Source organism: Sparus aurata, chromosome 16, assembly GCF_900880675.1.
Source record: "Sparus aurata chromosome 16, fSpaAur1.1, whole genome shotgun sequence".
In the NCBI taxonomy this organism is placed as follows: domain Eukaryota; kingdom Metazoa; phylum Chordata; class Actinopteri; order Spariformes; family Sparidae; genus Sparus; species Sparus aurata.
Genome location: NC_044202.1, coordinates 8,214,881 through 8,239,521, shown reverse-complemented (window position 1 = coordinate 8,239,521; position 24,641 = coordinate 8,214,881). Strand labels below are relative to the sequence as shown.

At 46.7% G+C, this 24,641-nt stretch overlaps 1 protein-coding gene across 1 annotated transcript in view; it reads right to left on the bottom strand.

The window, feature by feature from the left end:
- The window catches only part of fndc3ba (fibronectin type III domain containing 3Ba), a 98,596-nt gene that overhangs the window by 64,477 nt on the left and 9,478 nt on the right, over positions 1 to 24,641 (bottom strand). Inside the window, exons 2-3 of the mRNA XM_030392175.1 lie at positions 7,494 to 7,639; positions 4,187 to 4,262 (exon numbers count right to left, since the gene is read on the bottom strand). Of these exons, the coding sequence (XP_030248035.1) occupies positions 4,187 to 4,262; positions 7,494 to 7,610 (193 nt within the window). The 5' untranslated portion in view covers positions 7,611 to 7,639. The remainder of the gene's footprint in view (positions 1 to 4,186; positions 4,263 to 7,493; positions 7,640 to 24,641) is intronic.

Genomic DNA, 24,641 nt, shown 5'->3' with positions numbered 1-24,641 from the left:
TGGCATAACGATTAGTTTCAAGGCAACCGAGCACTGATTAACCCTCAAAATCAAACCAATCAGCTGTTAACTGTCCCGACAGGAGACTCGTGGTCCGCTGCCACCCACTCCTCGTTGATGTCACATCCTCCCTGGCAGGGGCACAGTTTCCTGTTCATCACCCCCCAGCCTCACTATCCCTCATAAAAAGTCCAACAAAGAGCAAACAACACAGTAAACCAACACAGCCTTGTAAAACACACATAGACACACACACACACACACGCACACGTATTAACACACACTCGCATTCCATAGCAGGGTGCTCTAACACACCCCTCCATAGTCTTGTCCTTTGATGTGAGTGTGGGAAAGCTCAGGGGAATGGTCTTAGTGGGGGAGGGGGAGAGAAAGGGGAGAGGGGGGGGGGGGGGGGGGGGGGGAAAGGAGGGAGAAGAGTGTATACATGAGAGCGGTGTGGAGGAGAGATAGACTAGGAGCGGGTCAGCCGGCGCTGACCCCCGGAGCACCGAGAGGTCAGTCTGTTTAAACAGGGGATGGAGACATGTACACATTCAAACTCACTCTCTCTCTCACACACACACACACACACACACACACACACACACACACAGGATGCTAATTAAGAGCCCGATACAGGAAAGGATTTCAGACTCACTGAAACAAAAGGGGCACGAAGGAACACCCATAAAGACGCAGAAGCAAAATGACAGAGCGGGAGTCACGAGCAGAAAAGCAGCAACTAAGGGCGAGCAGGTAAAACTTCCCCACGACTACTGAAAGCACCCCCTTTTTTTCATATTTCAGAGCGCACTAAAAATTGTTTCAAAAGCGCGATAGAAATTTAAAGTGCCCCGAGGTCGTACAATGTGTCGAGCGTGATAAAATTCCATGTAAACTCTCGGCCCAAATAAAGGAGCATAACTCAGGCAGGAGCATGCGGCTAATGAGCGGCACTTAACATCAATCCGACAAACACGATCGTGTCTTTGCAGCTTTAAAGCGGACAAATGAGCAGGAGCGTAAGAGAAGGAAAGAGGTGGGAGGAAAAGAAGTCGAGAGGAGCTAAAGAGGGAGAAGTGAGGGCCTGAAGGTTCCTATGAAAGAATCCCTTTTGGCTGCCATGTCGGCGTCTCCAGGCTGGTTCTGCCTTGGCAAAGCGTCTGTGTGTGTCTATGTCTGTGTGTGTGTGTGTGTGTGTGTGTGTGTGTGTGTGTGTGTGCGTGTGTATGCATGTTTGCATGCATGCACCGCAGTGCAACAGCTAAACAGAGGTTACTTTATATAAAACCTGGTTCCTGCCTGTGCCCCTGAGGTCTCTGTAATCTCACTCCCTGTCACACACACTTGCACACAAGTACGCCAAAGTGCAAACACACAGGCGGGCACACGCGTGCATGCGCAAAGAGAAAAAAAAAAAGAAAAAGCCCGAGCTCTGAGGTCTCGGTAATCACACCGAGTCTCTTGTCTGAGGAGCGACTCAGTTTCGCCTTCGAAACACACTGCCACACTCCACCTCTCATTAAACCCAGTGACCTCCTCCAGAGAGAGACAGAGCAAGAGAGAGGGAGCAGGAGTGTGTGTGCGTGTGTGTGTGTGTGTGTGTGTGTGTGTGTGTGTGTGTGTGTGTGTGTGTGTGTGTGTGTGTGTGTGTGTGTGGCCCCTCCACATTAATAATATGTGCATTCAAACATGACCCCCGAGCCCTCAGCCACCCGCCCAATTAACTGTCGTCGACTGTAGTAAAAGTCACTAAAATAGGCGCACAGATGCACACTGTGCCCTCGACGCTAAATTCTGCAAGTGCACAAATGCGGCCACACAAATAAACAGACGACCGCCAGAGCCCCAACTACGTCAATACTACTAGTGTCTGGTATCCCCCTCTGACTGTACGCAGTAAACCATTCTTTCATCCGCCTTTCATCCATCCATCCACGTCTCACTGATCCGTATCTGTGGATTTCTTTGTCAACTGTATCTGGACATCTTTTGGAACAGTGCATGATAGGTCGGGCGGATGCGATCTGGCATTATCTGTGCCTCCGAGGTCCGCCCGGGTCGATCCTTCAGATTTCAGGGCAAAATTGAATTACACGGCGGGCAGAGAAAAGGAGGCGGGCTGTAATTAGTTACAACATAGAGTATGAGGTGGTGTAGGGGTTTTTTTTTCCGGGGGGGTGGGAGGGGGGTCAATGTCTGAGCCAAAACTGATCTCACTCAAAGAAAACCCTCACAAAGAACGAGAGAAGAAGCAAGAGACAGACAAAGAGCGGGAGATATTGAGAAGAACACAAAGGCGCCCTTTCAAAGTTTTCAGAGTAACAGCTTACTCTGCTGACATCATCAAAGTGAGACGCGAGTCGGGGAATTCCCGTGTTACTGCCACCTCCTTTTTCCGTCTTTAAGAGCCGCTAAGTGGCTTACATTTCCAGCCTTTTCATGTCGGGAGTGTCAGATGCAGCCAGAGAGTGAGACCATGGCTGCCCACTCTGTCACTGACTGTGCTTTCAACGTTGTGTGTTTTAATTTGGAGATAGCGCACTCGGATGCAAGCATTTCCTCCCTGACACTTCCTTTTCCTCACGCTTACTGCCACATTATTGACTGCACTCTGAGAAGAGTACAGTTAAGACGACACAGACAGTCAAACTCTTAACATTACTGCTGGTCATTTTCAAAAACAATATTTTACTTGTTTTTAATCAGACACTGGGGTAGAGACATAAAATATGCTTAACATGACTAACTTTACTTACTGTATGGCAATTCAGTTGAAAGAAGTGATTTTACAGGTACAGCAGATCAGTTGTACCCGTAATATCAGTTTAGAGGGTTAGCGGGTTAAAGTTTTTCACTGGCCAATTAACTCTATTTAACTACAGACATTAAGTGGTGATCTATGACTATATCTGTCAATAAGCCTTACGTCACACCTACATTATAGATTTTTGAGGAAGTTAGGTTTAATGATTAGCTCGCTATTAGCCTGTAAAGTACGCTAACACAAGATGGCTCACCTTGTGTTTCTGCCAACCAGCAGCAGTGCTAGCTGACAGATTCTGTCCTGTTTCGGTTTAGTCATCCATCACTCAGCCACTGCCGTAACAAGTGAATTTCCCCAATGAGGGATCAATAAAGTCATATCTTAACTTTTCTACTCTACGTTCATTCCAGTGCATGTGGCGGCATCACAGTCAGTTAAACTCAGCACATTTAGTATAAAGTGAATATAAACATACAGAGGCTTCACCAGCAGCTCTTGTATGTAGCAGCCATGTTTGACTGTAATACAAAGTGCAGACTACAACTCTGCATCGCAATCTAAGGAATGATTTCATTAAAAAGTAATAGCAGCAGTAAAACTGTATTTCACAACACTGCGATGGTTGCAGTCGGTTATTAATCCAGTTAGCATGTGTGCTGAACTACGGGTGGGGATATAATCGTTAAACTTAATTGTGGCACATTGACCTCCCTCCCTCCTGTTGTCCAGCGGACTATGAGGGCACCCAGGGGTGTGTGGACAACTGAGACCAGGCATTCAGCAGTGGGAATGGGCCCAATCAGTGTCAGTACTATCAGTTGAACTCTTAGCATGGAGCACCGGGACCACAAGGCCGTGGAGGCTTTCGTCATATAAAAACGATAAACGCCAGCCAATCAGAGGCAGACTAGGGCGGGTCTTGAAAGACAACAAGTTGGATCCATTACATACTTGAAAGCCAGATGCTGAGTGACGATTATGGATGTAATTACAGATAATATGTTAGTTTCTTGCGCTGAAAAAAAAAGCTCTGACAATCTGCCCGGCTAGCCTATAAAGTCTCAAATAATAAACAGTGAGTCATTTTTCCAATCTCTACAACCGCAGATTAATGTGTCATCGTGGAGACACACGTTCAAGAATCTTCTATTTTGCTTGCCTCACCACACAATGAAGCAAAGCTAGCATGTTATTACCTCTGTTTGTTGCCCGTGTTTCGCCTGAATTTTTTTTTATTTATGGCGCTCGAATAAATTGTAAATTAATTTCCCGTGGTATCATCAAATTGTGTTCCCAACAATCACGTAAGCATGTGCAGCCGGCATGTAATTAAAGTGATGGGAAAACACTCAGTCAGCCTCAGTGTGGCACCAGGCACACGTTAATACGATGACATAATAATGTGCGATGGGGACTGACCCTGGATGCATTGCAGTGAGCCATCCTCTGCCCGGATGGTGAACGTCTCCCCTGGGTTCACCTGCACCAGGATCACCTGTAGACACAGAGAGAGAGAGAAAGAGAGCGAGAGAGAGATCACACAGTTAGAAAGCAAAATTCAGATTGAGGGAAAAAAAATCTGAGGGCATTAAGGGGAAAAAAACGCTGTCACACGTGATGCCACGGACAAACATCCATCTTCAACAATCACAAAACAGAAGAGAGACTTTCAGCCGGCCAGCCAATAGGCTTTCAGGTGGTGACATAACACACAATGACCATCGGATCCCCGGAGGAGGGCGGACACAGAGAGTTCACACACATACGAATGAGGTGTTAGATAAGCTAATGGTGAGATGGTGAGACAATGCTGCTGTCTCACACACCTTCATTCGAGAAAAGTCTCCCTCCTGAAACCACGCTGACTGGCAGAAAAACCACTAAAACCAGTACACACAAGTCACTACACACACAGAGTGATGAATCTGTCCCAGCTGAACATACGCACAGGTAACGCACACAGATGAAGCCAAAATATGTGACACTGTTCGGATTTCTGGCTTCTGCTGAATATGCCGGAAGGGAGTGTGCATGCACCTTACCGTCATATTCTCCGCATACAGATTGTTGAGGGTGTACACATGGCTGTAGACATGAAACAGGTGACCCTCCATTACACACACATGTGTTCACATGTACACGCATGCACACACGAGCACAGCCCCTGTCTACACTCTACAGGTGTGCCGTCGTAAAATCCTCATATCCTGGCGTTCCTCCTGTAGTGTCTGCATGCTCTCCCATCTCAGCGCTAACCTGCTCCTCTCCCTCCGACACACACGCTCAGACACACACACACACACTTCCTGCTCTGTCTGCTGCAGCGGCTGCTGTTGCTATGGGAACCCCAGCATAGTACAGGGCGACCCATGTTTCCCGAGACAGAGAAAACCCCCATCTCATGCCATGTGGGTGGGTACGTGACTGCGTATATGTGCAATATGTGCTGTGCATAAACATACGGGTGCCAAGGTGTGATGCAGTATTTGTTATGTGTATCGGTAATATTGATTGATCACTACAGCCGCATTGATTCAGCCAGATAATGGTTTGCGAACTGTTTAATATTGAGTTAAAATCATAACAGACTGGGACAAAGGAACGTTTCTTACCCAAAAATGTGTGCAAAAAAAAAAAGTGAAATTAAGTCAAACCACCACTAGATTTTCGTGCCAAAAGTAGAAACCAGATCCTTATTGTACGTCAAACAATAAATAAAGTAGCTGGTGAGATTAGAATGGCTTCCTCCGTATTTAAAGAAGAATGCCTTGCTTAATAACATAAAAGCCTGACTTTAACGGGGCTAACCTTCCCCACACACCTTCTTTGGCGAGACGTTTATTTAAACATCTTCTGAGAAAGCCGAGGATCAGTTTTATTTAGTCAACAATTTACAGCGCCAGCTGAGAGCCGTTACAGTTTATGGAGAGAAAAACAGAAACCAGAGCATCCAAGTTTCGTCTCCAGTAGTAAAAATGCCTAATTTAGTGTACTGATTTATTATCGAATGTTAATCTTCAGCTCCGGTGTAATTTGGTTCTTATCTAGTCAATTGGCCTCATTTTTTGTCCTGTTGGTGACGTTTAAATGCGCCCACTGCGACTTTTTAACGTGCCTCTGAACAAACAAAAAGCTCTCTAAACTTTTACACTTATATGTTGACATTTATAGGTTTAAACATTGGAGGAAAACCCTGCTTGCATTTTCAGTTACGGTACAGTAAGAAGAAAACACAAAAATGACACAGCGTACCTTTAATTCCTGGCGTGTGGGGCTTTTTGGCATGTCATCTCCTTAATGGCACTAAAGGTTAAATATCTAAATAAATAAATCATGATGAAACTATATTTTTGAGGGGGGGAAAATGGAATGAACTATCTATAGTTATGTAGCTAAACAGGGCTCCACCAAACCAGCCCTTTTTTGGAGTCATATTCAAATAACAAATAGCAACTTATGCAAAAGATAGAGACAGGTTTCATATTTTTAGAAATGAAAATGGCGGAAACCCTCGATGAGACATTCCATTTAAAGTTACAGCTAGCTCAGATGTCGTGATAGCACTTCGGCTCATTGTGAGACTTTTTTTTTCCCATTATGCATATCACATTTCTTTAAAGAGCACATATTGCAAAATGATACGCTGCTGCACCCCGACAGCGCGTTTCATGTTTTTCTGCTTTTCTGTGAGCAGAGGGAACACGCAGACACAGATAAACACACGCGGTAAACAGGTGTAGGCAGGTAAACACAGATAGACGGACAGGAAAGCTGATAGTCAAAGCGGGCAGACAAACACAAACACAGAAGTATGTACTCAGACTCAACACAGACTCTTTTCGCGCCCACGCAGACACCGAAAGGGTCAAATGAAACACACGCGGACAGAGAAACAAACATATACACACAAGCACGGACACACACATGCAGAGTCGGAACCTATATAATCATCGGTCTATTCCACACCGGGTTTAAACTGCAGGGTGTTACAATAAAAAGAGCTCCCTAACTGCTGCGTGTCACGGCCAAAACCCTCCCTAACTGTTATGTGTCGCAGCCAGAGCCCTCCCACCCTACTTCCTCTGGGCTGTGAAGGGAACATCATCAGCATCTTCATCTCTCAGCTACCAAAAAGCACACACGTGTGAAAGTGTGTCTGTGACAGCAGGATTTGACCCCGGTTGACTGACTGTGACGCTTTTTAATTAAAAGTTTGTAGCTTAAAGAGCTCGGGCGGGGCTTTGGCACTTTGATTGATCTTATCACAAGTGGCAGAGCCAATTGGATCACCTTCAGAGAGTCTCAATCCGAGAAGCAGTTGAATCATCTTTCAAATGAATTTAAGGCTAAGGCCTGGGATCCGTCAATGGAGCCAGTCAGCCTGTTACATTCTGCCTCAAAGTTTCTCGGACTAAATGATGTAAGTGTCTGTGCCTGTTCCTGTTATTTTTTGACGAATGCCTGACTGTAACAGCTGCTCATTACCTGTGGCAACAACCCGTGAGCCGTGTGACGAAATGACAACAAAGAGAAGCGCCTGCACGACTGTTTGATGTGTATTCTCGCGTGCAATCTGGTCAGGGTGTGTGTGTGTGTGTGTGTGTGTGTGTTTGTGTGTGTACGGCAACACTGGAATGGTGAAAGAAGCAATTGCATGGATATATGAATGCAAACGACAGATGTGTGTGTGTGTGTGTGCGTGTGTGTCTCCGTGACGAGTGTTTACCTGCTGCGCTGCGTCACCGTTAACCATGTGAGGCATGAGAGGGACCTCCCCGTTCAGGAGGGGGGGCGGAGCCAAGTCCAGTGGAATCTGGTCTGTCATCATCATTGTGACGTACATTCATGGAGAAATTCACTGAACTGCCCTACCTGGGAAAGTACAGAGAGAGAGACAAGGGAAAGAGAAACAGGGAAAGTCAGTTGTGTTCGGTTGTACACACACACACAAAGTGACTCACGGAGGCATTTCCTCGATGTCATCACATGGAGTACACAGAAATGTTTGACATTAAAAAAAACACCCGATGAGGTGTTTGTGCCAGCGCTGGCAACAGGATGCATGACCAAGAGTGACTTGTTGGTGATTATTAAAGCCGTTACATAGAAGTGAAAGTATAAAATGTGACTTCATATGGAGAGGTGACTAAGGCCACGACATTAGTTTATGATTAAACCTACTCTACCCGAAGACGCCTTGTGAGAACCTGTCAAATTCATGCTCCGAATAAAAAGTGGGCAGCATATCATCAGAGAAACCACTGCTAACTTCAGCATTCATAAGGTAGTTAGCTCAGTTAGCCATGCAGCTACTGCCCCTATTGGCAAATTCTTCCCTGACTAGAAGCTCTGAGCAACAGATGAATGTTGGTGTTGTTAACAATCGCATGAAAGCGGCCAGGGGCTAGCTACTTAGCACACTAGCTTCAGAAGATAGCTCGACAACATGATACAAAGACACCTTCGAAATAATGTCTAAACCTTTCTTCACATTCCGTTGATAACACTAATATTCACTGATACTATTCTCATGTGTCTACTGTCAATATAAAGCTGGCGCCAACAGCCAGTTCGCTTAACTTTGCGTAAAGACTAGAAGCAGATGAGATGGTATGAGCTAGCCTGGCTCTGTTGGCAGGTAACAAAACCTTTCCTGTTTCTCATCAACACTAAAGCTAACTAAATAGCTAAATGCTTCTCATTTGTTTAAAAATTGAGACTTAAAAAGGCTAGCTCCTTCCCCTTGGTTTCAGCTTTTATGCTAGGATAAGCTCACCAAGCGTAGCTCCATATTTTACAGACGGATGTGAGACCGTCATCAACTCTCCGTCTGTCTCTCAGCAGGCATATCAGCACATTTTTCCCAAACGTGAAACTTTTCCCTGCTGTACAACAACAATATGAGGCTAGACTGTGCCAAGTCCGCGTTAAGCAAGCCTACCGGTGTGTTTTCCACCAGTAAAATTGTGCCATTTCCTCGTCGACAAAACAATTTTCCACTTCGTGCTGGCATGGAGGCCCATTACGCGTTGTTGAGGAGCTTTTATGAAATTAGTCTGTTTCCTTTGGGGTTTTACTGTTGTCGGGCAGTTTCCATCCCAGTTTTGATAAGCGCTTGGATCCAAACCCAAATAGACTTTCTAATAACAGGGGTGACCATGAAGCACATCAGACAGCCATACGTACACTGGGATAGCACAGAATGAGCCCGAGAGAGAAAGAAAGAGAGAGGGCTTCAAAGGGTTTATTCTAACAAAAGGTGCACACAAGAGGAACAATGAGGGAGAGATTAAAAGATAGAGGTAATTGGTCTGGTGATAAAAGGTAGGAAAGGATAGACGTGTGCACAAAAAAAAGAAAAAGCACACAGTTACTTTCCTAATATGTTGCCTTTTCCTCTTATGCCTGCTTTGCACAGGCGTATCGGCTTTGGTAAACAGGTCGAATCATGTCAATATAAAAGGGCGAAGATGAAAGGGGGAAAGCAAAGACGAGTGTAAGAGACTAATTCAAAGCACTTCATCATCGACAATAGTCTTAAAATACAGGAGGGATTACAGTGAATATCCTGTTGGGAAGATTAATTTAAAAAAGAAACGCTGGATGAATGAAAGTCTTAGTCTGGTAGGTGAATAAAGACGCCCTGCACCTGCCGCTGGCTTTGTAAAAAAAAAAAAAAAAGAGCATTATCGTTTTTCGTATGGACGTGCAAACACGCATCAAGAAAAAGGATCCGCCGAGGGCTTCTCGGGTCATTTTTTGCAGAGAGTAACCTGAGCGGCTAAATCTGGAGACGGTTTCTCTGCTGGCATAATAATAGCAGTAAAACCGAGAAGCAAAACGAAGAAAGAAAAAAAAATTAAAAACAACAACCGAGGCCATTCATCTTAAGTGGAAAATAACATGGCTTCACCTAATTGGCTATGGGGTAGGAACCAAAATAAAACCCCTAGGCGGTGTGCGTCGGCTGTGCACGTGGTCCTCGTCAGGGTTTTTTTTTTCTTTTTTTTTGCTAACCGAGCTGCTGAAACCAAACTTCACATCAGTCAAAATGTATGCACTTATGCATACAAACAGCGAAAAAGACGACATCGAGCCGACCGCCGGTGCTCCCATACACTTTCCTCAGCGGGGACACACACTCTCAGAAAGCCAACCTAGCCCACACACAAACACATACATATGCACACATGTACAGAACCCACACTGATCCACTGCCAGCAGTAGATTACTGAATGACGTGGGTGTTTTCGATTCAATGCCGCCGAGTGAAATCACCGCTAAAGAGCTTCTGACGATTGGATATAAGCCGCTGTTAGCACACGCACACATGCACGGTATGCATTGGGGGTTTATGGGAAGTTAAAGAAATCTATCACTGACATACATACGCATGTAATATCCTCTCTCTCTCTCACACACACACACACACACACACACAGTGGTGCTCTGCAAACAGCTGTGTGTCACTGTGCGTCTTCTCTTTCAGCCGGTTGTCTCCTAGCGCTGACGAGGTCTTTTGGAAAGGGTTAGTAGATCACACAGCTGTGGCTCACACCGTTGCAACACACGACACACACTCACACACACACACACATCGCCCGCCGTGTTTGTGTTTTTGCCTTTCTGACTCCATCTCATCATCTATCCCCTTGATTTCTGTTCTTCTTCTAATGTAAAAACTCTCTCCCTCTTTTCTCCATCTTAGCCCCATTCCCAGCTCAGCCTGGCCATCCTGCCTTGAAAACACACACACTCACACACACACACACACACACACACACACACACACACACACAGAGTTGCGTCCAGGACACATCACAGACAGATGGTAACACCACTCTCAGCACTGCCAGGAAAAAGAGAAGAGCGAGACAGAGAAGAAAAGGAGGGAGGAAGAGAGAGGGAATGAGTAAATGAAGGGTCGGCTTGTATGATAAATGGAGAGCGAGCGAAGAGGAGGACAGTCCAAGACAATCTCGTCCAATTAGCTGCCGTTCCTAAAATAACCCTGCGTTTTCTGAAGAAGTTCATGTGAATACGGATCTCTTCTGCTCGTGATTACACATCAGCCTGAATCACGAGCAGCAAATGAGATGTTCGTGTCGGGAAACGTCAGTGTTGGGCATACAGGAAGTGAGGAATTCACCCATCATCCCAAATCTGAGAAGTCTACATGTCAGAAAAGTTGTGTTGTCTTGGCGAGTTACTTCCTCCGACGCTGATGCAGAATTACAAGCTAGTTTGCCGGCAGTTGTAAGTCTCTGCGGCGCTTTCAAGCATGCGACAGTAGGCCAGGCTAGCTTGTTTCCCTCTGCTTTCGGTCTTAATGCTAAGCTAACACCAACTAAGTCCTGGCTGGAGCTTCATGAGTGGCATTCATGAGCGTATTTCCCAGAATGTCAAACAACTCCTTTAAAGCAACTACAGACCACTCTAACAGATAAACACAAATGTGTTTTATTCGGCTTACTGACGTCTTATATAATTCCGTTGGCATTGGTCTCCTGGAAATGTAAGCACTTAACCTTTCACTGCAATTTGGAGCCACCGATGCGTGAAATTGCACAGTGCGGCAGCAACTCTTTAAAAGAAAAAACCTGATGATCCATTTGTCTCCAGGAAACTGATTTTGTGAAGATGTTCCCTCTAATGTCAAGTCATGGTGGGAGGTAAATGTGTGTGTGTGTGTGTGTGTGTGTGTGTGTGCGGGGGAAATGTGGACACGCTTCTTGTTTCGCAGCTGTGGTCCGCCCCGCGCAAGCTTTCCGACAAGATCTGATGCAAATATCTCGGAAATGTAATGTGCGAATGAATGGATGAATAATGACCTTTGTTTTCCCGTGGAATCATTCACAGATGGATGCTGCTGTTGATAGCTTCAGACATCACCCCACACACACACACACACACACACACACACACACACACACACACGCACACGCACACACGCACACACGCACACGCTCACGCGCGCGAGGACACGCACAGCGGTTTCCATTCCCACTGTGGAATGTGGGAGGAATAAGGTGTCGATTCCCAGCAGGGATAAAATGTTAAATTGAAAAAATTCCGCGTTGAATCCAGAAAACAATCACCCACTTGTCCAGCTGGATGAATTTTTTTTTTTTGCGTGTGTATGTGGAGGCGCATGAGTGTGCATGTACACGTGTCCGTGTCACCACACAGAAAGCCCTGTGTAAGCATGGAAACTGCCTCTTAACATAAAAGATGCATAGAGTAAAAAAACACACCGGGATGTAACACACATACACACACACACACACTAACACACACAGGAGCCCGAGATATTCAGGGGCAGCTCTGACCTCACAACACGATATTACTCATACAGCCATTCATCATTCACACACACACACACACACACACACACACACACACACACACACACACACACACACACACACACACACACACACACAATGACTCCAGTTTGTCCATCGTTATAAAGCAGACTGGATATTCACAACCACCTAACAGACTGTCTGAGCTGCTTCCAGTCGACTGCTTCACACCTCCGTCGCCCTGCCATCACTCACTCACACACACACACACACACACACACACTTCTGTGCAGCCTCCACACAGCTAATAACTTCTGAGATACCCCGCTCTAATTAAATCTCGAGTTGGAAACTAGTCTTGAATTTTTTCATATTTAGCAAATAACAAGCGCATCCGCTGATGACCTGATGGCTCTGACCGACCTTTTCTTATGTTTTCTCTGAAGGAGGATAAATGAATTACTCGCAAAAGCGAAAAAAAACTCAGCGTGAAACTAATCACTTCCTCTACTACCTCGAACCACAGAGATTTTGGTCAGTGACGTAAAGACAACGACACAAAGCGACAGCAGGGAGACACGGCTGATGTCAGGGTTAACGCACATGCACGTCTTCTGCTTTGCCGGCTTTTTTTTTTTTTTTTTTTTTTAATTCCTGCAGCCGGGGGAGATCAAAGTGAGTCGTGTTGTGGTATTCGTCATGCGGTGCGATGCTGAATCAGATCATCAGTGTGTCTGACTCTCTGGCTTTGTGCTTCTCCTCTGCTGTTAATGACGCCAGAGAGATTTGTCGGCTCTACGTAATAAGACATAGTTTTTGTTTTGGGGCTTTCAAATGCCTTTTAAAAAAGACTCAAATAAACTTAGTTGGAGCTCGGTTAATAACGTTTCATTTTAGAAGGATTTGTCTGATGCTCATTTAAAGTCTTTGCTCTTAACTCATGGAGTTGAATCATGGACTGAGTAATTCTGTCCAGTAAAGTTCCATTCAGCGAGCAAAAAGCAGCCAGGAACCTTCCTGCTGCAGTTTAAATCTCCTGTCGACCTGCTGCACACTAAGTTACGAGCAAAGAACCACAACAGGCTTCCATTTCTTGCCTTTCGACACAAATCGTCTCCAATCACTGAGCTGATGAACTAGTTGATAACTCTGGCATTTGCTCCTCCTTTGCCTTATCCTTAAATTCTCTTGATTTATTGTTAAAAAAAAATGTGCTGATGATTCAGCTTCTGTGTCGGCCGTTCTGGAGGAGGATGATACACGGTTCACACATGACTGATGTGACAAGTCCTCCTCAGAAGCGAATGTGTCGCGGAGAGAGATAAGCATTGATTTCAGATGCAATCCTGCTGTCCACCCCGAAGCACCATTATCCATGGACGATGGTGGAAATCTATAAAAAAGTCTAGAAGCTCGGACGGGGAGCGGGCTGAACTTTGAGAGCCACGCGGACCTAATCTTCGAGAAAAGTCAGCAGCAGCTAGTTTTTTGTGAGGAATGTGTCCGTCTGCGTTCCAAATGGGAGAGATGGTGCTTTTCAATGAAACAGTAAATATTCTGTAGCGTGTCTGATGCCTTTGTTCTGTCTGTTAGAACGCTACATATGGTGTGAAAAAGACCAAAATGCAGCGTGTTTGTCAAACAGTCAGATCTCTAGTGTCATTTTCATATTTGGATTACAGCAAGATTAATGTGCCGTCGCAGAACTATGCGTGTGTTGATGTTAATCGGACCTACACAAACACACTGATATGCAGAACGGCGATAGGACATATTATGTCAGAGCATTACATCTCAGTGAAAACAAACACGGCCTCACAAGCAGCATGACCACGGTCGAGCTGTGGTGAGTAAGTACTCCAAAAAGGAACCACTGTTTCCTGCCCTGGACAACAGCTTAGTTCGGGAAACCATAACCAGCCACTATACTAATATCCAGCAGAGACCGTCCTTTTGTCCAGCTGTACACCAACTTTTTTCCAGGAAATCCGCCCCGCGAACCGAGGTACTCGTTTTCATTCGGGCTGCAAAGCTCTGGGGTGGAGTTTGGACGACTGAACTGTGCCAAACAGCCACACGAGAGCTTCGCAAGAATCTGACGCGACGTGTTGAGCTAAACCGAACCATTACACATTACCAATCAACTTCTCACATGCATTACAATAAGAAATGCAACTAATGACCACTTGCGTTAATGGGATCATTTCCCCCACATATCAATTAATGGAGGAGCCCAAAGTGACGTCTTTAAAACGGACCTTTTGTCCAACCGACAGTCCAAAACCCAAAGCCTCTTCATCTACTATCATGAATGAAAATGGAAAATAAGGAAAACCTTAAATTTGTTTGATATTTTTGCTTGGAAAATTACTGAAATGGTTCATAGATCAAAATAACAGGCAATTACTTTTCCTTTGATCAACTCATCCATTAACGGGCCGACTATTGCAGCTCTACGTGACAAAAGTTTCAGCAAATCCCCCCAAAAAAATGTTCATCTAGTTTCTGGAGTTTCTCTGCTGGCAAAGAGCTTAAATAGTGGGAATTAAAGCAGTCAGAGGAAAGAGAAAGTCAGCAGATGTGAGAGGTAGAGACAGGAAGACAAAGGAGGAAGAAGAGAAACCGAATTACACATTTTATATTAACATTAACAGCTGAATCATAAAAAGGTGAAGGGGATTCAACCGATATCATGACTCGCAGCTCAGCAACTTCCTATTTCTAATGTTTCAGTCGGGGGGCGGGAATTCCTTGCGGTGATTTCGAGCCTACAAAGAAGAGAAACAAGAGTGAGCCGGAACTGAAACTGAACTTTCATGTTATTAATTCTCTGTAATTCTGCGGTTTAACAGTCATGAACGCGGGTCATCCTGCATACCGGATCTCTGTGACGAAACACAGGCAAAACACAAGGCTTCAAAAATAACAGCGGTGTGTCTGATTCTTGTAATGAGCATGTAGATGTAGCGACTCAGAAGGAGGGAGATAACAGAGACACGTAAGTGTAGGTATCCTTTTCCTCATCCTGGGCGTGTTAAGCAGTGAGGAATGCTCTCAGGTGTCAGCGCTCCGGACTGAATGACTATCTATTCAGCTGCAGCGCACACACACGCACAAATGCACATGCACACAAACACGGTACACGCCAAAATACGACTCCGAGTCCTTTTTAAAACCCGTCTTATCAACTGACAACTCTAATCTGTGCTGGCATTTAATAGACAGAGACGTGGTGATGTGTGTGCATGTGTGTCAGAGTGTGTGTGTGTGTGTGTGTGCGCGTGTGTGTGTGTGCTTGGAGAAAGGGGGGGTGGTGGCTTCTAAATATGGTGGGAAACTGCCACCAACACCACTCCCATTCAACCCCAGCTCCTTTTACAAAAGGTATTCAGTCTAGGAGAGACCTGCTCTCTCTTTCTCACTCGCCCTCTTTCTAACACACACACACACACACACACACACACACATACACAGATTGAGTGGGTACCTTTATACCAGAGGGGGGAGAGAGAGAGAGAGAGAGAGAGAGAGAGGTGGAGTGGAGAAGGGGTAGATGCAGAAAAAGGAGGGGGGGGAGGGAAAGAAGGGTGGAGAGGAAGGCGAAGAGGAATGCTGTGCTTGTGCTTACTCTGAGGGGAGCATGAACACACACACATACACACGTATGAGAGAGACAGAGGGGGGATTTATAAAAGATGGAACCTCTTCGGGTTCCCACGTCGGCTGGCAGCTTTCTGCACATATGCAGTCAGTGTGTGTGTGTGTGTGTGAGAGAGAGAGAGAAGGGTGGGGGAGAAAGAGGGTGTGCATTGAAAGGCTGAAAGAGAGGGACACAGGCAAAGTGTCTGAAACAAAAATTCAGAGTTTCGGCTCGCTCTTCAATTTGCCTTCATGCATTTGGCTTGCATATGTGTGCGCATACATTTGCACAGCGCCCTTTTGTGTGCACGCCCAAGTGTGTGTGTGTGTGTGTGTGTGTGTTTGCGCGTGCACGTCTATGGTCGAAGTCCTCTTGCCCTGTAATTGCGGTAATGATATGTCATCCACGAAGAAGAGCTCGGAACGGGTGGAGTGGAATGCTACGGACACATACGGGGCGCACACACACGTTCGGCTTCCAGACCGTGTACGAACAAGCTCCTCTCTGAACCTTTTCTTTTTTTTCCAAACCCCCAAACAGATGAGATCCAGCACCTCAAGAAACCACATCTGATGGTTAACGAAAACCTCAGTCGACCAGCTGCTGCTGCTCGTGGCCTTCAATTCACTTTAACGGGTCCTTTTTTAGGACGAAATCAAGTCTAAGGATGTCAAAACTCCACCAACACTTGGAGAGTATAGAACAACTTCATTGTTACACCAACATATTGGCCCGTTTCAAGGATCAACGCATGGGGTCATGACCCTGTTGAAGACCAATAAAGTTGCTCTGATACTAGAAGCATTCGTGGAGTTTTGACCTCTTCAGACGTTCCTTTTTTTCATTTTCTTTGGAAGAAGGCAAAGTCGTGCCGGAGAACCCCCACTCCGCCTCTACAACACCGCTAAACAATGTTGTCTTTTCCCTTTCATATCATCATGGAGAAAAACACTGGCTTATTGTTCATTCTGATAGCCAATCGCTGTCAAATGCTGTTGCTATGGTCTTCCTAACAACTCAGTTACTGAAGGTAAAGGGCAAATGAAATTACTGAGAAAATATCTTCTCTCGAAGATAACATTGCTTAAATTCCCAAAACAGCCTTTATCATCAGAGATCATTGTGCTTTTTGTTAAAACTCCTGTTAAAGGGAACCCAGAAGGGAAACCGAGAAGAAAGGGAAAGCCCCGTGAGCCTTTCGCTGTAGCGTCTATGATTTCACAACCAAAAGGCTAACAAAACTAGAGCCATTTCAACTCTGACCAGATATACTCTCAGTTAAAAGTGAGAGTAAAAACGGTTTGGTATGGAGAGTTATTCCCCTTCATGCAGTCGCAGAACGAATAAACCAGTTGGTCGTTATCTGTAGTCTTAGCAGTTTGTCCAACCTCAGCTTTACCGTCAAAACTCCGGCGACCAGACACAATGCAATAGTCAGGCATCTTTGATGTCTGCTTGGTGTGTCTGGGCCATCATAAGAAGAGGAACTTGCGATAGTATCGGTTCAAGGCAATCTGTCTAACCAGGCTTAGCTGCATACGATCGATAAATCAATGGGTGAATAGTTTTCTTCAGTAGTCGCACTCCAGTAGGCCAATCTGTTGTCGTGCCATCTTGCTTGGTTCCTCTGACATGAGGCTCAGGGACTAGTTAACCTCCTCCATTCAGTCTGATAACTTTTTGGTTGCCATTTCGTTGGTTGATTATGAGAGTATTCGCAGAGATTCCAGGCGCATGTCATCAAAAGTGCCCCAAACTTCAAAAATGAAGTTGAAACCTGTCATTCTCAAAAGGTGAAAAACTGCTCAGAATTCATGTTATTTTCACGATTTTTGTTGACAGTGCATCTAACCAGCTGCCATCTTTAAAGATACAGTCAAACCAAGTGAATTCTAGGATTCAAACTAGCAGCACTTGCACAATAAAAAGGCCCGTTTTTTTCTCTCCAACTCTGCTTTCTGTTATCACAACAATTGTTGCAGCTTTGTGAGCTCTGTCATTGCCACGTCCTCCGTTCCCTGCAGGAGCGAGCGTTTCCCAACTTTTACAGAATGCAAATGAGTCTCCAAGGTTACGCTGCGGTCGGTCGCCTGCATCTTGCACATAAATCAAAGCAAGATGAGGAGGTATTAAAAAAATCTGCAGTTGGTGCCTTCGGATATGCATGAACACCCCTCATCTTGATGACACCGTCTGATGAAATCCTGAACTGTCACGCTAAATTTAATTGATCCCAGATTAGATGGGATGAAAAACATCATCGGATATTCTTTTTTTTTTCCTGGATTACTTCTTTCCAAGAACCACCCGTTCCTCTCATTTTCTCTGTCTTTTCTCGTCTCCGCTTTTTTTTTTTTTTTGCTGTTTCCTCTAAATGCCAGGCATTCTGCAGATCATTGCGTGCAGCCGGAGCGCCGACAAGTCAGGACTCGGCCCTGTAAACGACAGGCTCAGCACTTCTTCTCCCCCAGTCCATCCCTCACCCTCCAAACACACACACAGAAAATGAGCACCCTGGGCAAAGCCTTTCTCCCCTGTCATCCTCCCATCGCTCCATCTACCCACCCATCCAGTCCTCTCATCAGGCCTGGTTTCCAGGAACGCGGGCCAGAAACAGATGACCCAGTGACTTCAAGTCGAGCCTCTCCCTCCCTCGCCCCTTCTCACAAGTTAATGCTCACTTTGTTAACATACACAGTAAAAACTTTAAATGAATCCAGACACTTTCTTCTTCTTCTTCTTCCTTTTCTTCTATCCTTTTTTGAGTCGTGCTCTTGTGCACACTGAGAAACAAAACCCCGGCAGCTTTGATCAGCTTGAAAAGAAACTGTCACTGACTTTCAATCTTTTTTTTTTTTTTTTTCCCTGGGCGCCAAAGAAGTAGCCCAGCCAAAGAGCTCAGGATTTGACTCTATTGCCATCCACTTCCTGGAAAAGACCCCGCCCCTCCTCGCATTCCACCGCCCTGTCAAAACACGGCTCCCCTCTCCCACTGGCTGACGGGAAAGCCACCGGCCCCCCTTATAGGCTGCTGCCGGGGCAGTGGGCGGGAGGAAGTCGGAGAGGAACTCAAAGAAGCAGCGGTCCATTCCCAGGGAGAGACTAGAGTTACATAACTGTAACACACACACACACACACACACATACAGGATCAAGACCAACACCCTCAACATACAGCAGAACACAAAATAGGGTCAGAAAAAGAAAGGTGAGGAAACAGTGGAGGGAGTGCGGCATAAGAAAAGGAGGAGAGAAGGGGGGAGGGATGGAGGGAGGAAAGGAGGGGTCGGTGAGGCATCAGTTTTCCCTGTGAGCAAAATGAAGAGGAAATGGCTGTTTTATAGTCAAGTCAGGAGCCGCGGGAGAGTCGCTCCAGTGTGTGCGAGACAGAGGGAGAAAGGTTAATTGGTGTACGGTGGAAGATCACCTGCATCAAACCCAAAGCGGAAGAGCAGTGGACCGAACAGAAGAACAGCGCCAGGAATAAAGTACATCCACACACACACACACACACACACACACACACGACCAACACAGCCCTGAAGTTTTGTCAAAAACAAAGCGATCCGGCGTTATCGAATCAATATTATCTGTTGTCTGTCTGCACAAGGCGGAATTGACAGCAGTCTGTTAACTGAGAGAAGGGCAGGGAGGAAAGATGGGAGGAGGAGGAGGGGAAGGAAAGAGGAGAAGGGAATGAATAAGGGAGGGGGGGAGAACCGAGGGGGCTGCACGTTGAGTGTGTGTGGAGAGAGAAATGTGTGGAATCCTAATTGTGTTATTGCTCCAGAACAAACATTAGTCCTGCCTGTCATACCACAGACAGCAGGCAGCGAGTGTGTGTGTGTGTGTGAGTGAGTGTGTGTGTAGAGTGCAGAGATAATTCAATGAGTCCGGCAAATAAAGAGTCAAGCTAAGAGAGTCTGAAACATGCCCTGCACTTTTTTTTTTCTCTTGGTCTACAATCGCCTCTGTGTTGCTGCGCTGGGAGTTCTGCGTTAGCCGTTAGCTTCGCATGAGGACAGCGCAGCCAGCTCCAGCAGATGTGTGCATCTGCCAGCGAGCCCTCCCTCCCTGCAGCTGTACGGCTGTGGGCTGGCCCGTGTGTCTATCTGTGTGCGTGTTATTTTGTGTGTGTGTGTGTGGGTGTGTGTGTGAGTGTGTGTGTGTGTGTGTGTGTGTGTGTGGTTGGGCCGGGGGCCAGCAGGCAGTAAACCCACAGCGGAGGCCCTGACAGTCCAACGCTTGCCACGTAGCCACGCAGCAGCGACGTAACTCCAGAAGAAAGAGGAGAGAAGAGGAGACGCGTATCCTCTCGATGTCTCCTCTGCGTGTGTGAGGAAAAGACGCGAGCAGACGGAAGGAAATAACGGAGTGAAATAATGTGGGTCATTGTGTGGGAGCGAGAGTGTAAACAGAGGCGACGCAAAAACAAGTCAAACGCGCCGAGACAAAGTGACTTTGTGATAGCGTTTATTCCAGTCGCAGACACTGACGTTTTCCACCAATTACATCAGCCGGGACCCGCCAGACTCTCGCTCTCTTCCCCCTCCGACTGAGAGCTCGCTTTTTTTGACTTACAGATGTTTCGAGGGCCCGCAAAACCGGTGACCACACACACGCCTAAATTGTTTACAGACCGGCGGAAAAAAAACACGAGGCCACCCCGCCCTAATCATCATCATTAAAAACGGGGCCGTCTTCGCGACTTCCAGCAGGCCTCGTCGATCGGCCCCGACATCTCCGAGATTCTCACGACACTGGCACCGCCGCCATCTGCATTTCTTCCTGTCCGTGCGCCGGGCTGCCCTTAAGAAAACGCCGTATCTTGTTGGTGTTTGTGTGTGTTTTAATACAGAGGAAGTGGCTATTCTCCCACAAGCACATGAACATGACTCACTCTTCTTAATGGCAGCGCTTCCCAGATTTTTCTTCTCCTTTTGTCCTTTTTCTCCCCCCTCCTCCCTGTCTCTCTCTCGCTCTCCTTCTCCCTCTAATCCCGCCCTCCCCGCCTTCCCCCCCAACCTCCCGCTTCACCACAGTTCAGACTTTTCTCCATCAGATGCAGAGAGGCTGAGGGGCTGGAGAGGAGCGCCGAAGCCTGAGGAGAGCTCACAGCAAAACCCCTCCCTAACACCTTGGATCTCCACGGCTCAGTCTGGCCACACATGGAGGCTGGCTCCCCAAGCCAGGAGACTAAAAGGCTGAGTTGGGCCGACTGTCGGGCGGGTTATATGACAGGCCGCGGAGATGCACACACACAAGCCATCTGGGTGCTGGCTTGGCGAGGCTAACGTGCTAATAATCTTACATAAGAGCCGGGGTCGTCCAGTTTGAGGCCTATCACAACGAACAACGAGGCCCGCGTGAACTGGGGAAAATCAGCAATGCGCGTTAACGTTGTTCAATATTTGCAGCGAGGATGTGACAAGCAGCTACATTGGAGCTCCGTTGAGCGCATACCTCCACCAGTTCTTGAAATCTTTAGCCCCGGGCATGAGTTTTTGCAGCACCGCCGAACTACTGATCTTTAACCTGATGACCACATTCCTCCAGGTGTGCCCGTGTCTGAGCTGAAATGAAGGTTGTGTTTGATTGAACTTGTCAAGCACAAAGGCAGATGGATAAAAACGAGTCGCCGGAAATGAAGTTAGAAAAAAACCCGTAGAATGAAACAAAAACGGGAAAACAGGAGAGGAAAAGTTAGCCTGTCATGGAGTTAAAAAAAAAAAATTTCACACTAAGTTATCTCAAAGTCATTTCTCCTCTTGTCACCATGGAGATATGAAGACAGAATGAACTCAGCTCAGGTTCAAACAATCTCTCTCTGTCTGACTTCTTCTCTCTCTCTCTCTCTCTCACAGACACACACTTATTATCACACAGGAGGACACACACATGCATCTGACGTTCATCGACACTATTCACGTTTCTTGTCATACAATCAGTGTTGGGAAGTAACTAGTCGCATGTGACGTGTTCAACAAATGTAAATGTAATCCGTAACAGTTGATCAAATTACGGTTACTTATCAAATGTTGGTGTTTACATTGGAGTCACGCGCCATTATGTTATTGTCGGCAACCCTCTTTTTACCATGCAGCCTTTTTCGGCATATTTCTGAACTATGTGGGTGAGCGAAGCTGTCAAGACAAAAAGTAGGATGGCTTCCAAGGAGTTGAACCTGCATCGAGACAGGCTTCATCAGTGCAGTATCCCCTCACTCCTACCATTACAAATGTAGCAGGGTACCTCGTAATCTGTAACCTATTACATTCCCAAAGAAACCTTCGAAAGACGTGATGTGGCCCTGGAAAGCTCGAGACACATTTTTGAGCAAATACCTTGATTTCTATATGGCGACCACAAAGAATGGACAACTGTTGGTGCTTTAACGAAATACTAACACAGTGAGCTTTTTGAGTTTGGTCATCAGTGATGTGGATATGAAGGCTTAGCAGGTAGAGGCAGGTCACACAGCACCAGCTCTGCATCAGCTCCTCCCACCGACTCTTCTAAGACCTTCCTTTTATTGCTATGAAATGCAGTTGGTTCCATGTAATACAGCCCTTTAGCGTAAATACGATGCTCTGCCTGCGAGAGCTGGATCCTTTTCAAGCGGCGGCTCAGATAAGGCGGATTGCGTGTTGTGTCTGACTTTGGTGGTTGCACGGTTTTCACAAGAAAGGCCCGTTGGCCAATGAACATTAGTTACACTTTTTTTTTTTTCCCCTTCCCATTTCCATGCACCAGCGCTCCTCACCCCTCCTCTCAGCCTCCCTCCTCTCCCTCTACTCCCTAACCTCCTCCTCTGCTCCTCTCCTGTCCCATTTTAACCTGTCTGAACCCTGCCCTCCCTCTTCCTCACATGCTTCCCACCTCCCTGCCCTCAGCACCACCACCACCACCACCACCACCCCCCCCCAACCCCCCCCACACTATTGGACCTACTTCCCAAACAACCGCTCAGCCTTCAAAAGAAAGCCGCCCATTCAGACGGTTGTGGGGTAGGGTGGGGTGGGGTGGTGGGGAGGGGGAGCAGGGCAGGCTTGGGGAAGGGGGAGGGGAGGGTTGAGTTGTTTTTTTTTTGGGGGGGGGGGGGGGGGGTGGCAGGGTTCTCATTCCCGCTAAATTGTCCCACATGGCTGAGCGTGCTTAGTTTAAACAAACACAGCCACTTCCTCCTCAGTGCGCACATCGGCACACAGACACAGGCGGGCGCACACCCACATAAACACGCACCGACCGGGCGCACAGGCATGGCTGAACTCCGTCGCACAAAAACAAGCATGCGCACACACACACACACATACACACACATACACACATACCATAAACACACGTACAACACCGCACATTGTGGATTGTACACCCTGGCAAGCATCAGACAATACTCGCCTGTGCCAGTAAACTTACAGCTGAGCCTCCACACCGCAACACCACAGGGCGGAAGATTACTTAATGTATAGTTCCTCATGGGGGAGGATTTTCACATGCACACTCAGCACATGTGCTGTATGATTTGGCTTCTGGTAACACCGGGGAGGAGAAAGTGGAACTTTTACTGTACAATGCACAATAAACATCTCAGCGACCGGGTGCCTGGAGTCAAACCCCAAAACCCCAAACTCGCACCACAGCCAGGGATCAGACACTGAGCATGATGCATACGTGTGTGTACGTGTTTGCATTCGTGTGTATGCAAAGTTCGACGGACAAAAGTCACTTGCCTGGGGAAGTGTTAGCTACATGGAATCTCACTTCTTGCACACTGAGAGAAATGTGTTTGTGCACTTTGCAGCAGACATAAAGTAACTCAGACATGGTATTTTTGAATTAGAGCTGAGCAATTAATCACATCTTATCAAAATTGCCGACTGCCCTCCGGCTCGCGGTACTCGGCGTTACCATGTGTTTCAATGCAATGACCTACAATCATCCTAATCAGCTCTACATTACAGGCGGCCAGTAAAGAGGAGCGAAGGAGGACGACCGCAGAGTCCAGACAATAAGCCCACATTCACTGCCAGCAGACCTGCTGCCGTCCAGGCCTGCACACACAGCATGTCTCTGCCACTAATGCCGAGCTCCATCGGGGCTGCATGCCATGAGTCTTAATTAAGACAGCTATGCCAAGTCAAGAAGTGAATTCACACACACACACACACACACACACACACACACACACACGGATACAGACAAATGAACAGACTCGCATTCTCGGATGGCCGAGCGTGTAGACGCAGACAAACCACCGAGAGACATTCAGATCATCAGTTTTATGGGCCATGAAAAAGCTTGCTCGGTGGGTGGTGTGTGTGTGTGTGTGTCCGCATGTGTGTGTGTGTGGGTGCTGAGAGAGAAAAGACCATTTAGTCACACCTACATGAGAAACCTGTCTCCTCTCTCACAGACAAGACAACAACTGAGTCTGAGGGATGCACACACACACACACACACACACAGAAGCAAGCAAATCATGAATGAATGGCTCTTTACATGCCTAATTCCATGACTAACTCATAGTTGTGTTTATGAATGTGCTTGTGTGTGTGTGTGTGTGTGTGTGTGTGCGTGTCTACGGAGCAGGCAGCGCTGTTTAATCCATTAGAAGAAAAACTGAAAAATGGGAGAGTACACTTCTGGGAATAGCAGGCCAATGGAAAGTGTACATACAATCACTTGCTCCCTAACATCAAACACACACACACACACACACACACACACTTACAACACCCCTCCCCACAGCCTGGGGTCACAAGGTCACATTCCTCCTCCTCAATCAGCCTCAGGATTTCACACACTGGTTCAGGGATGTGTGTGTTTGTGCCTGCTTGCCTCTGTGTGTGGGTGTGTGGGTAGATGTGTGTATGTGTGTGTGTTTGGGAGGTTTCGGGTGATTTGTGGGGGGTCCAGCTTAAGGGCAAGG